Here is a 13435-nt window from a genome sequence, read left to right as displayed (position 1 = left end):
CCCGGGTGCCGCATCCTGACCACACGTGTGCCCACAGCCCCTCGCGCGCCGCACTAGGCAAAGGTGGCCTCAGGACGTGGGGCACCAGGCCCGCACAGGGCTGGTGGCCGTCTTTGTTTCCGGGGAAATGCTGAATGTGTGTGCAGCAGGAGGGGGCTGGGTGCTTTGCTTCAGGGAAAGAAACAGGGCGGGGACCAGGAGACGCCAGCCAAGGAACAGCCCCTTTCTGGCCCCGGGGATTCTGAAGGTGCATATAATGCCCCCCACAGCTGCCCTTCAGCCGTGTCCTCCCACTGGGACCCGGGATCTCCTTCCTTGCAGGACAAAGGCCAGCGACACCGTCCGTCCTCCACGGAAAGGCTCTCCCAGCAGCCTCTGACTCTGCTGGTCCTCTCCACACACTTGATTCTCCTCCTGTCCCCTCTCCCGGCCTGCCCCTCGCCAAGGTGACAACAGCATCACAAGCTTGCTTGTCTTCTGTCACTGGGCAAGTGCCTCCCTCGGCTGTCCCCACTGCTCTACCCTCCACGGCAGCCCCACGGGTAGGCGCTCTGTGGAACGGGTCCCTCTCTCTCCACTGCCTCGCTGCAACCTGACCCGAGTCCGCATGCCTCCCATCGGTCTCCTGCTTCTCCTCGTGCACCATGGCAACCAGAGCCACCTTCTCAGCCCTGAGCAGAACCTGTCTCTCCCGCAGAGCTCTGCAGGATCAGGGACCACTCTCTCTCCAGCCACCCTGACCCAGCTTATTCTGGCCCCAGGGCCTTTACACTGTTTGCTCTCCCCCATCACTTTTCCTCTCCAGAGACTCAGCGCGGCCTCTAAGTGGGGCTGCCTGTGTGAGTCCCATCTCCACCATTGGCTCTGTATAGCTGTGGGTGACTCATCCAGCTGTGCCTCTGTGTCCTCATCTGCGGGACAGGGAGAGAACCTCCCACCGAGGTTGGACATGGGTTGACCACGTATTACAACAGTAAGTGAAGCCTACAAGTATAAGCTCTGAACGACTCCAATCCAGTCCCTGCACACTGTCACCACGGAGATCTTCCTAACACGCAACTTGGAGCATGACACTGCCACCCCCAAAGCCACCACTCGCCCCGTCCCCCACTAGATAAAGGATAAACCCTAGCCTCTGGGTAGGGCGCATGGGCCCTTCACATGCCTGCCCACCGACCTGGCCTCCTCATGCAGCCAGTCTCTCGACCTAGCTCAGGGTCTGCGTCCAGGCTGCACCCACCTGGAGGCTCCTTCTCCCCTTGTCTGCTTGGCCAACTCATCCTATATCTGACTATTGTTGTTGTCGTTGTAATGTTTATTTTTGAGAGAGACAGAGTGCAAGCAGGGCAGGGGCAGAGAGAGAGGGAGACACAGAATCTGAGGCAGGCTCCGGGCTCTGAGCTGTCAGCCCAGAGCCCGATGCGGGACTCGAACTCACGAACCGCCAGATCATGACCTGAGCTGAAGCCAAATGCTCAACCGACTGAGCCACCCAGTCCGGCTAGGCTCCTCCTTGAATGCCTCCTCTCTGTCAGAGGCTGAGTTGGGTGCTAGGAGCAAAAGGAGGTCCTTCACGAGCCCCGCGTCTGGATGGAAGGTGACAGAAGGAATGGGGAGCACTGGGTGGGGTCCTGACATGATCCTCGGATTTAGGAAAGGCCTTCCTTAGGAGGCAGGTGCCTGAGCTGGGCTGGGACAAACCAGAGGGCAGCCAAGCAAAGAACTGTAGGAGACATTTGCAGAAGGGCGACGATACGAAAAAAAGCCCAGACAGGAGAGATGGTGGGGTGCGCGGGGGTGGGGAAGTGAGCAGAGGGCAGGGGCTGGGTTTATATGCAGATCTTACGTCCCATGTGCTACAGCCCAAGTGCTCGCCGTGGGGGCGGGAGACAACACCAGGTCCCGTCTGCCTTGGGACACTGACTTCTACCTCTCGGGCAACAGAAAACTCCTGAGAGGTTTACACATCGGAAGAACACAGTCCCATTTGAATCTTAAAATAGATCCCTGCCAACTGGAGACGGAGGGATTAGGTTATTTCGGTAGCTGAGACAGGAAATGATGGAGACTCGAAGCAGGGCCCCCAGTCCCAAGGAGGAGATACAGATTCCAGAACGATTTAGGAGGTGGAGGCAGGTGCATCTGAGGACTGGTTGGTCGTGAGGAATCCCGGCTGGTCCCTGCACTGGTGCCGTCGGCTGAGCAGGAAAGGCAGAGGGGAGCAGCTGGGAGGCCAGGAGGGCACGACCTTGGGATCCAGCGAGGGGTCTTGAAGGCGGTGGGAGAAGCGAGCATTCCGAGTCCTGCTCCAACTTTTCCATCACGTTCATTTTCATCTCTTGTGTGTGTTTGTGGTACAGTAGAAAGTATGTGTATATTGGGGCTGCCTGGGCGGCTCAGTCCGTTAAGCGGCCGACTTCGGCTCAGGTCATGATCTCGCGGTTCGTGGGTCCGAGCCCCGCGTGGGGCTCTGTGCTGACAGCTCGGAGCCTGGGGCCTGCTTCGGAGTCTGCGTCTCCCTCTCCCTCGGCCCCTCCCCGACTAGCACGCTGTCTCTCAAAAATGAATAAACACTTTTTAAAAATTAAAAAAAAAAAAAAAAGAAAGTACATGTATATGAATGAGGTGCGTGCTTCTTTCTTTTTGTGCAGAGGGACACATGACCACAGGACCACTGGTGTCAGGGGCAGGGAAGCACAGGGAGGAGAACCAGCAGAGGTAGGACGCAGACGCGGACGGAGAGAATCTCAGGAGAGAGTGGCTCGTGGCGTCGGACCCAGAACCTCCAGGATATGGTGACGGGCAACATTGCCGGAGAGTAAACACCTCTCTCCTTGAAGCTCTGACTGACAGTGTCTCAAGCCCTCCCCTCCAGGCCAGGATTTCTCATCCTCTACACGACCGACCGCCTTTGGGGCTAACTCTCCACCACGGGGGCCTGTCTGTCCCGTGCGTGACAGGACGTTTAGCAGCATCCCCGGCTAGATGCCCACCAGATGCCAGTCGCACTGTCTCCCCCGAGTTGTGACCACCAAAAATGTCTCCAGATATTGCCAGCTGGCCCAGCAGAACCGCTCCTGCGGCGGACCACTGCCCCAAGCCACTGCCCCAAGCCCCTGCAGGACACATGTCTGTCCCATGCCCTGTGCAGTCATGGACCCCAGGCGTGGCCCTGGATCTTAACTGCCCTGAATCGCCAGCACCGGACCTGACTGCAGTCAGCTCCTGTTTTGTAGAAGGAGCCTGAGGCTGGAGGCCGGTCCCTCTCACCCAGCTTGAACCCGACTCCCCAGCAGGGGCAAGGGCAGGGCCCTGAGGGGTCCTATCATATTCCCCTGGTTCTGCCACCTGATCCCATTGAGGTACGTAGCCTCATTTCCTTTCCTGCTGTCCTTATCAAGTACTTTGTCCCTTGGGGAACAAGGACGGTAAAAAAAAAAAAAAAGAAATATTCAGGCAGGAGTCATCTGCCATGAAAGCTGGTTAAAATACCCCCAGTAGCTGGGGTGCCTGGGTGGCTCAGTTGGTTAAGTGTCCGACTCTTGATTTCAGCTCAGGTCATGATCTCATGGTTGGTGAGTTCAGGCCCCGCATCGGGCTCTGTGCTGACAGCACCGGGCTCTGTGCTGACAGCACGGAGCCTGCTTGGGATTCTCTCTCTCTCTCTTTCTCTCTCTCTCTCTCTCTGCCCCTCCCCTGCCCCTCTCTCAAAATAAATAAATAGACTTAAAAAAAAAATACCTCCAGCAGCACCGCGAAACCCCACACAGCAGGGCTCAAGTTCCTTTTCAGCTGTGTGATCCCTTCCAGAGCCCGGGGTCCCCAGGGTAAACAGCAGTTTCCGCAGGCGGGAGGTGTGGGTTCAAATTCCCACGGTTTAACTGACCCAGAAACTCCAATCCTCCAGCCTGTGCCGTTTAACTCATAAACCAGGGTAAAACATAATGTAGGTGGCCGTGCTGAACTGTTCCTGGAACACGGTAAGTACTGATGAAACGCTCGCTTCCGGAAAAATATCGTGTCCCAGAAGCGGGTGGTACGGGTTCTGCCAACACAGGGCTGGCAGAGACTTCCAGAATCTACTGCCTCCCGGACCACCCCAACGCCTCCTGGGTCCCAGCCCTGGACCTTAGCAGAATCAACAGGCATGGCCCCTGTCCCACAATTTCAACGAGAGAGGTCAAGGCAAAGTACTCGGAAGCCGTTCAAATGGTATAGAAACAGGAGGTAGTATTTGAGAGAGACTGGGGGCTGATGTAAGGGGAGAGCACAGGGCCTGGGTTCTAGTGCCAGACCCCCCCCCCCCCCACTTGGTGTCACCCTGGGCAAGTCCTAAACTCTCAGAGTCTCAATATTCTCATTTATGAAACTGGGTTAAAAAAAAAAAAAAAAAAAGACCAGCAATACCTACGTGCAGTTCCACTTGGCCTTCAGGGCAGGGGCCCCGTCCCAGTCCCAGGGAGCCACACTCTGCCACAGGCAAGGCTCTGCCAGTGGGGATGGCCCCATCTGGGTCATTCTATCAACCTTGTACATAGAATCACGCCTGCACTCTACGTAAAGCCAACGGCCGGGGTGTGGGCCGCGCTGGACGGCTCTCTCTGGACGCAGAATCTGGAGATTCTGCCAAGCCCGATGTGACAGGCTGGATTGTGTCCCCCTAAAATGTGTACGTTGAAACCCTGCTCCCAGGGCCTCCCATGAGCTTGTCTGGAGCTAGGGTCACTGCAAATGCCATCAGCTAAGCTGGGGTCCACAGGGTGGGCCCTCATTCACTGTGACCGGCGTTCTTCGCCAAGGGGAATCTGGACACAGATACAGGTGCATACAGGGAAGACGATGAGAGACACCCACAGGGGACCCGGCTGTCCACAGGCCAAGGAGACTGGCCGGGACCAGGTCCTCCCTAACAGCCCTCGGAAGGATCTACATCCCCAACACCCCACCTCTGGCTGCTAGCCCCCAGAACTGCGAGAGCGACCCCTCTGTGGTGGGACACAGCTGCCACTCAGTCTGTGCTCCTTTCTTGCGCGGCCGTAGCAACCGGATACACCTGTCATCTGAGCCAGCGCCCGGCGGCTCTCCGTTCACCACGCGGAGCATGGTGTGCCCTGGCTCACGGGGTCTCGGGGCTGCACGGGAGGCAGTGGCCGGAGCGGTGGACAGGTGGCCCGAGTCTGGCTCTCATCACGTCGCCTTTGGGAACTTTCTGAGGGAGCTCTGCAAAGGCGGTGGCCTCCCACTGCCCCCACTGTGTGTGTGTGTGTGTGTGTGTGTGTGGGTGTGTGTGTGTGTAGGAGGGAAATGTGTGAGGCTGGGGCGCTGTGGTCTCCTCGGTTCCTGGGAGCCTCAAAGGAGGTCCTTTCCTGAGAGTGACAAGACAGCCCCCCCTCCCGAGGGGGGACAGGGCAGGCCCCTGGGCCCACCTGCCCCTGTGTGCCCCCCACACCCTTGGCCAGCTGTACCCCTTGACTCACCACCCAGTCTCTGCGTGCGATCATGGTCATGATGATCTGGTACTGGAAGTACACAGGGATGAGCAGTGGTGGCCCGACTGCGGGGAGAACAGAGGTGCTCAGAGCCTGGACGGTCCGGGGGCGGGAGTCGGGCTGAGCCCTGGATGGGGGGCCCAGCCCTGCAGCTCACAGGCAGAGGTGGCGACCTGTGCCCGAGGAGCAGAGGTGGAGCAGACGCCCCCCACCCCCACCCCGCCCTCCCCTCCATCTGGGACCCCCCCCCCCCCCCCCCACCGAGTGCGGGACCCTGGGTCTGTGCCCCATCCGTATCACAGGCCAGGTGCCGTCTGCTGGGGATGCCGTTTACTGCCGGGGCCCCTTCTGCTCTAACAGGCTTGGGGGCGATTTCTGGGTCCGAAGGGGTGTCGGGCGAGAGCGGATAGATGGCCCTTGTGGGGTGTGGTTGTGGGGTGCGCCCCGGCACTCACTCAGGAAGAAGTACTCGTGCTGGTGATTGTAAGGTAGGTATTTCAGCTTCTTCTTGCCGTACTGAGGGGAGCGGAGAGAGCATGAGCACCCATCACCCCCAGGCTCCGGCTGCCCGTGCCCCCCCCCCCCAACCAACGCTCGGCGGCCACCGCCCCTCTCCTGTCAGTCTGCACCCTGGGCCCCCAAAGCTTAGTCCCTCTGGCCTTCGGGGCTCCTGGCTGCCCCGGCGAACAGTGGCCACCGTTTCCTCGGGTTCGCCCGGGCTGAGGGTGCCTACCCCAAGCTTCACCCCGTGCAGGCCTGAGCTCACCCATGCCTCTGCCAGCCCAGGACGCTGGTGCTTCTGAGCACCTGGGTCAAATCATTGCCCAAGGCCACACGGAAAATGGGCCCAGCTGGGATCTGGCCCAAGAAAGCTGACTCGGAGTCCACATGGCAAGCCCTAAACAAATGTTTGTGGAGTGAGTGCACAACTGAATGACTCACATGGGGACCCACAGAGGGAGCTCCTTGGACAGCCTCCACCCCTTTGAGGGTGAGAAAAGCTCTCGGGGCATCCCGGGGAGCTCCCCAGAGCCCGCCGCAGCCGGGAGAACCCAGGTAAGGGCCAGGGGAATTGTTAACAGTCACCGGGGTGGGAGCAGCTCCTTCCCTGGAGACTCCTGCAATTTTCAAAAGCTAATCACTTTCCCCAGGAGGATGCTTTTCTGTTCAGGGTGCCGGCAGGCCAGGGAGGCCACGCCTAGCCACCTGGTCCCAGCCAAGGCACCCTGACGCCCAGACACTCCGAACGAGGAGGGCCACGCTGGGGCCTGGGCACATAGTTGCTTCGGTCGTGCTGAGCACGAGCCGGTAGGGGAGCCACTGCCCCACAGGGTCCCTGGAGCCCTTTTTTTTTTTTTTTTTTTTTTTTTTTTTAATTTTTTTTTCAACGTTTTTTATTTATTTTTGGGACAGAGAGAGACAGAGCATGAACGGGGGAGGGGCAGAGAGAGAGGGAGACACAGAAGCGGAAACAGGCTCCAGGCTCTGAGCCATCAGCCCAGAGCCTGACGCGGGGCTCGAACTCACGGACCGCGAGATCGTGACCTGGCTGAAGTCGGACACTCAACCGACTGCGCCACCCAGGCGCCCCATGGAGCCCTTTAATTCTAGGGTCCAGTCCTCTGGAGACCGGCCCACCTCGCTCCTTGGGGACTGAGACCGTAAGGTGATGCTCAGAGAGTGGCCCCCTGCTCCTGGTGCCGATGCTGAAGGGCCACACAGGGAGGCTGGGCTTAGACCTGCACAGATCACTTAGTCTCTCTGAGCCCTGTTCGGCACCCAAATCACTGTTCGTTAAGAGGAGCCAATGAGAACATGGGCATAAATGCCAGGTGCTGGCCCCTGGGACACTGGCCCTCATCCACCCTTCCCTGGATCCATCCACCTTCAGAGGAAGGCGATCATTCCTATTTACTGCAGTCAGGAGAGGAGAGCACATTACAGATGGCGAGACCCTGGATATTGGCCATCCAATGCCCCCATCTCCAGGTGAGAGAGAGGAAAGTGACCGTCAAGCTCACAGGCAGGGCCCATGACTCTTGAAAGAAGGGGCCCTGGTGGGAAGGAAGCCCAGACTGTCCCCAGGACTGGCGTCTTGGCACCAGGGGCCCTGGTCATGACACATCTGGCTGAAGCACCACTAGAAGTGACCCCTTTGTTCCGTGTGGCCTCCTGTGCCTTGGCAAGGGTCTCGCTCATCCCCAGAAAGTGTGGCCATTTACACGAGGACGGTCACTAAGGCCAGGGCTGCGGCTGGCCTCGGAGAGGTCCCAGCCAAGGAAGCTTCAGAGGCAGCCTTCGAAGGTTCCTCAGCGGCCAGTTGACGGGTGGGGGAAGAATGCTGTGGTCCAGGGTTCCGGAGAGCCTACAGAAGGGGCCGCTGGATCCTGTTCTAACCTCCTCCTAGAAGCCAGGAAATGGGCCCACAGGCCCAGCCTGAGTCTGCAGGCTTCTCGGCCCTGGACAGGGGCCCTTCCGATCACATCTCGGCCCCACAGGTCATCCCAGGAGGTGGCCCCAGGCCCGGAGGACCCTCTCGGGCTAGTTAGACTCCACTCGGGAAGTGACCCTTAAGGCAGGCCCGCCTTGTGGGTAGACCAGAAGGTCCCCATAGAAGGACTTAGGGGTGGCACCAGGGAATTCAGCTGATGTTGCGTTTCTGTAGCAAGCCACTGTTTTCATCGCTTTCTGGTGACCTCTGGGGAGTGACGGAGATCACATGGGCTGCTGCTCCCCCAGCTCCCACTGGCTCCCGTGGGTGCCCCGCCCCCATGCTGCAGACTGTCCCACAGGCGCTGCTGGGTCCCTGGCCCCCTGCCCGGCTGTCCCTTGGGCAGCGGTGGGCCTCCCTGTCAGACCCTGTGTCCCCAGGCTTAGGGAGGCAGGGGCTCGGGATTCGGAAACAATTCAGTATTTGAGCAAATTGCTTCACACACACCCTCCCCTGCCCTGTCATGAGCTTGGGGCTCCTCACTCATCGAGGGGGGGTCTGATGGGCACATCCCAGGGCTGTTGAGGGACCAGCACATGAAGCAGATATAATGGGACTTTGGGACCACGAATGGAACCATGAACTGTCGTCACAGCTACACGTGTGGCGTGCAGTGACACAACAAAACGTCACCGCACATCACTGCACGTTCCCATCTCGGTGACCTCAGCTGGAGCAGGGGCAGGGCCATCTGGCAGGGTAAGGCTGGCCCTCTGACAACCAGAGAGTGCACGCCCGGTCTGGCGATGTGTGCCTGACTTGTGGGCTCAGCTCCTTGCCAGCACCTAGCCATGTAGGGCACCTAGCCATGTAGGCAGAGGGCGTCAGAACGTACGAAGCTGGGAGGAGGTGCCTGCTCCCTGCATCTCAACTCATCAGAGAGCTGGGGTGGCCCCACAAGCTCATTTCCTAATGTCCAGCAGGTGGTACCTTGGGCAGGTTCTGGCAGGACCCAGGAGCGCTGGCCTGGGGGCAGGACAGCCTGGGTTTGGATGCTGCTGCTGCTTTTTCTAGCTACAACCTCGAGCGAGTTATTTCAGGTCTCTTGGCCTTAGCTCTATCCATCTGTGAAATGGGCACGATGAGGGCTCCTGCCTTGTGGTTAGCAAAGATTAATCGATATGTCGCATGCCGTGTTCGGCCGATGCTAGGCGCATGACTCAGTCAGAGTCTGCTCTCCGCACCCCCCCCCCCCCATAGTGGGTGCGGGGCCTGGAGGACCCCCACACCTCCTCTCCTCCAGGAGAGTCCTTGTCACACGGAGGGAGAAAGCTCAGGTGGCAGGGCTGTCATAAGTGAGACGCAGAGAAGACAGAGGGTGCTTTCACTCAGGCCAGGTGGCCTCCTGTGGTCTAGAGGACAAAACGGTGGCACACACAGGGCTCCCTTTGACGCATTCCCGAGCTGAGGCTCCTAGGGGACAAAAGCAGGGGCAGGGGGAGCCCTGCCAGCTCTGGTGGCCTGGCTTCCCGGAGGTCCCTACCGCTTTGCCCAGGCTGGGCCGACCGTCCCGTGCCCAGCCCCTCTGCAGACCACGGGCCAGGCTTGGCTTACAAGCTGAGTGGGTGCCAGGGGCGTGTGCGGGGGACTTTTCAGCTTTGGAACAAAATGTCTGAGGAACAACAAGGGCCTTCCTTGTCCGTTCAGGGTTGGGGGAGGGGAGCTGTCGCCAAGCCCAGTCACCGCCTCTGGGAACCTGCAAACTCACAGAGAGAAATGAGCTACGTGGCCACACCGGGCATGCACAGCATGGCAAGACCCCGGTCTGTGGGCCCCGAGAGGAGGGCCGTGGTTGTTCCAAGGGAGGGCTGGTCACTCGGCCCGTTCACAAAGGTCTCCCTGGAGGGGCAGGTGCAGACAGGCGGTGGGGCCGGGAGAGCATCCCCGTCCCAGATGGGCGGAAAAGGAGGATGTCGGGTGGGGAGGCACAGACACTCATGGCTTCTGAAAGCCCTCTTACAGCGCCACCGGGATAATGGCCTCACCGTTCCCCTCGGGATGCGACAGATAGACAAATGGCTGAGCGAAGGCTGCCCCTGACATCACCGCTATTTAACTCTGTTCTGGAAGTTCCAGTAATGTCAGAAAACCCAAACCAGAAACAAGAGTGTGGAGCTATTAGAAAGGGTAAATCTTCATTATTTTCAAGGATAGAATTGTCTACCCAGGAAACTCAGAACAAGCAGCTGAAATAACTCAAATCACAAAGAGGCCTGAGGGGGGCGCCACGGTGGCTCAGTCAGTTATGCGTCCGACATTTGATTTCGGCTCAGGTCATGATCTCACGGTTTGTGGGATCCAACCACACCCCCCCCCCCCCATGCCGCGTTGGGGTCTGCGGACAACGGCGCGGAGTCCGCTCGGGATTCTCTCTCCCTCTCTCTCTGCCCTTCCCTTGTTCTCTCTCTCAAAATAAAGAAATAAATATTTTTTAAAAAGCCAAAAAAAAAAAAAAAAAAAAACCCACCAAAAACCCCAAAGAGGACTGAGTGGACAACCAGCTGGACCTAAGATGACAATCAAATATCAACAGCTTCCCTGAACCCTGGCGAAACCCCAATAACAAAAATGGAAAATATCCAGCATGAAATTGAACAAGAACCACCCATGAGACGTATAAAGAAAAGTCTACGAGAAATAAAAAGAGGCTTGAGCAGTCGGAGAAAGACGCCTTACTGCTGGATGGAAAGATCGAGTACGAGGACATCAATTCTTCCCAGGAACGGAACGTCAGTCCGCTAACGAGCTTACGGTAAGTTATTAGGGGCCTAGGGTGGATGGAGGGCCGCCCAAGTCGTGCAGACGGTGTCCTGCCTGAGGCCAGACAGCCCAGCCCAGGCGCAGGGCTTGGGGGAGCCCCCCCTACCCCGCTCCGTCGTCGCCACATGGGAAGGGCCTTGCGCGCTGACAGGGGTGGTGCTAGAAAAAACTGGCTGACTCCAGACAACTGCAGAGGGAGGACGCCAGCCTTACGCACAGCCTCTTCGGCCAAAGTTAAATAATTCAAAGTGAAGCCGTAAGACGCTGAAAATAATATGTACGAAGGACTTCCTTGGGGTGCCTGCCCGGCTCAGTCGGTAAAGTGTGTGACTCTTGATTTTGAGGTTGTGAGTTCAAACCCCACATGGGGTGTAGAGATTACTTAAAATCTTTTTTTTTTTTTTTGAAGAACTTTCAAAGCATAAAAGAAATGAAAGGAATCTGCAGGAGGGGAAGAAATGAATACATCTTGGTACATAAAACGAACAAAATCCTCCTGAAAGTCATAAAGAAGACCAGAAGGCAGATAACTAAGAGGCCCACCCTGCTCACCTTTCTGCGCGCCGGGCAGCCCTTTGGAGCTGGTCTGTTTATCGGGGCCTGGAGATAAGAGCCCCTCCTTGCTCTGGAGGCCAGAGGCTTTCTCAAGATCCCAAGGCCTGGGGGCGCCTGGGTGGCTCAGTGGATTAAGCTTCTGACTCGATTTTTGGCTCAGGTCATGATCTCACGGTTTGTGAGGTCGTGAGTTCTCAGAGCCTGCTTGGGACTCTCTCTCTACCCCTCCCTCACTTCCTCTCTCTCAAAATAAAGGAATAAACGTTAAAAAAAGAGAGAGAGACCTTGAGACCTGGCCATCTGGGGCCAGGTGGCTGGCCCTGGGGTGTGTGGGGTGTGTGGTATGTGGGCCTGGCCTGAGACAATGTCATCAGACCCATGGTCACCAGGGTCCCTTCCAGGGCAGCAGGGTCCTATGGACACCGGGGCACGGCTGGGTCAGGAACCCAGCAGACATCTGGCCTTTCCCTCGACACGTGGGTCAAAGCAGAGGATTTCCACAGAGCCCCCGTGGCCCCGGCTGTGGTCTCTCAAATGCTACTGGCCATCCGATAACCAGATCCCCGAACCTTCCCTCCCCAGCACCTGCCCCAAAGCTGGCGTTCCAGTAGTGTCTACGGAGACGAGATGTTGAAAGAGGTTTCCCTGGCCACCACACGGAGAGGAAAGAAGGCTTCCTGCCAGCAGAGCTGGTGAGACTGGATTTGTGTTGTTAGGGACACAGAGAGCATCTGGCAGGACAGCCGACGACTCTATCACATGAAGCCTCAGGGAGAAAGGGAAGCCTTTGTCCTCACTCATCGAGGCCCCAAGTTCGTCGGCCCCGCTATCCGGACACCTCACATCAAAGCTAGCAAACTGTTTCCTAGAAGAAACAGGGCAAGCTTGTGCTTCGGCAGAGAATATAATCCCTGCCTGGCCAGAGAGGCTCCTCGCTTCTAAACACTGAATTTTGGCTAATTTCCTCTGCATTGACAAGGCCACGGAAAACCCATGTTTCTGCTCAGATGTTCTCTTGGGTGGAACTGAAATGGGAAAGACAGGGTAAGAGCCAGAACTGGAGGAACAGGCTCTCTCCATTCCTTGTTCCAACGCTTGGATGCCAATATCGTCGGGAACACCACAGCACCGCTGGGAATCCCAGGCCCCTCTCCTTCCTTGATGCGCCTCTCTTGACAAATGCTTACGGAGTCCCTACTCTGTGCACGGCAGCATGACGCTTATGAGCTGTACAAGAGCAACGAAAAAATCTCCTAAACTCATCTCACCACCATATTTACAAACAGCAAAGCATATGTAGATTTTTTTTTTTTTTTTTTTTTTGGTAAATTAAACCTTAGAGAAGAGAAGTTGAGAATTGGCAATGTATTTTCCTGTCTTATAAAATAGCATGGGTTATGTTATGGTATAGAAATACACCAGAGCACTGGCCAGACCCCAGAGAAGGCTGATGCACTTGGGACTCCCAGAAAGGGGTCCATGTTTGGTAAGGTGGCAAGGTGCAGGATAGAATGTCTAAGGTTTTTTACGTTGTCGTTTTTTTTTTTTTTAAGTTTCTTTCTTTCTTTCTTTCTTTCTCTTTCTTTCTTTCTTTCTTTTTTATAATTTTAAACGTTTATTTATTTTTGAGAGAGAGAGAGAGAGAGACAGAGAGACAGAGTGTGAGCAGGGGAGGGGCAGAGAGAGAGGGAGACACAGAATCCAAAGCAGGCTCCAGGCTCTGAGCTGTCAGCACAGAGCCCGACACGGGGCTCAAACCCATGAACTGTGAGATCATGACCTGAGCCGAAGTTGGATGTTTAACAGGCCAAGCCACCCAGGCACCCCTAAAGTTTATTTTTGAGAGTGAAAGAACAAGAAAGAGAGAGAGAGAGAGAGAGAGAGAGGGAACGAATGCCAGCGAGTACGAGTTGGGGAGGGGCAGAGGGAAAGAGGGAGAGAGAATCCCAAGCAGGCTCTACACTGTCAGCCCGGAGCCCAACTTGGGGCTCGATCCTATGACTATGAGATCAAGATCTGAGCCGATATCAAGAGTCAGACACTTAATCGACCGAGCCACCCAGGGGCCCCAAGAATGTGTAAGTTTTAATCTTGGTTTCTAAAAAAGAAATCTGGAAGAATTTATATGCTATGTTGTCAT

The 13435-nt window shown here is 56.9% G+C and overlaps 1 protein-coding gene and 2 long non-coding RNA genes across 4 annotated transcripts in view; 1 reads left to right on the top strand and 2 right to left on the bottom strand.

Annotated features, from left to right (window-relative positions):
- Window positions 1-13435, bottom strand: part of LOC131487996 (uncharacterized) — a 170127-nt gene that overhangs the window by 121838 nt on the left and 34854 nt on the right. The gene's annotated exons all lie outside the window — the stretch shown is intronic.
- Window positions 1-13435, bottom strand: part of FADS2 (fatty acid desaturase 2) — a 32846-nt gene that overhangs the window by 2283 nt on the left and 17128 nt on the right. Inside the window, exons 6-7 of one of the 2 annotated variants that reach the window (XM_058689273.1) lie at window positions 5945-6005; window positions 5478-5554 (exon numbers count right to left, since the gene is read on the bottom strand). The exons of the other annotated variant lie outside the window; for it this stretch is intronic. Of the exons in view, the coding sequence (XP_058545256.1) occupies window positions 5478-5554; window positions 5945-6005 (138 nt within the window). The remainder of the gene's footprint in view (window positions 1-5477; window positions 5555-5944; window positions 6006-13435) is intronic. 2 annotated transcript variants of the gene reach the window in all.
- Window positions 113-3492, top strand: LOC131487999 (uncharacterized). Its single transcript, XR_009250044.1, has 2 exons — window positions 113-973; window positions 2652-3492. It is a non-coding gene; the product is annotated as an uncharacterized LOC131487999 (long non-coding RNA).

Source organism: Neofelis nebulosa, chromosome 10, assembly GCF_028018385.1.
Source record: "Neofelis nebulosa isolate mNeoNeb1 chromosome 10, mNeoNeb1.pri, whole genome shotgun sequence".
Classification (NCBI taxonomy): domain Eukaryota; kingdom Metazoa; phylum Chordata; class Mammalia; order Carnivora; family Felidae; genus Neofelis; species Neofelis nebulosa.
This window is presented reverse-complemented; position numbering and strand designations above follow the sequence as displayed.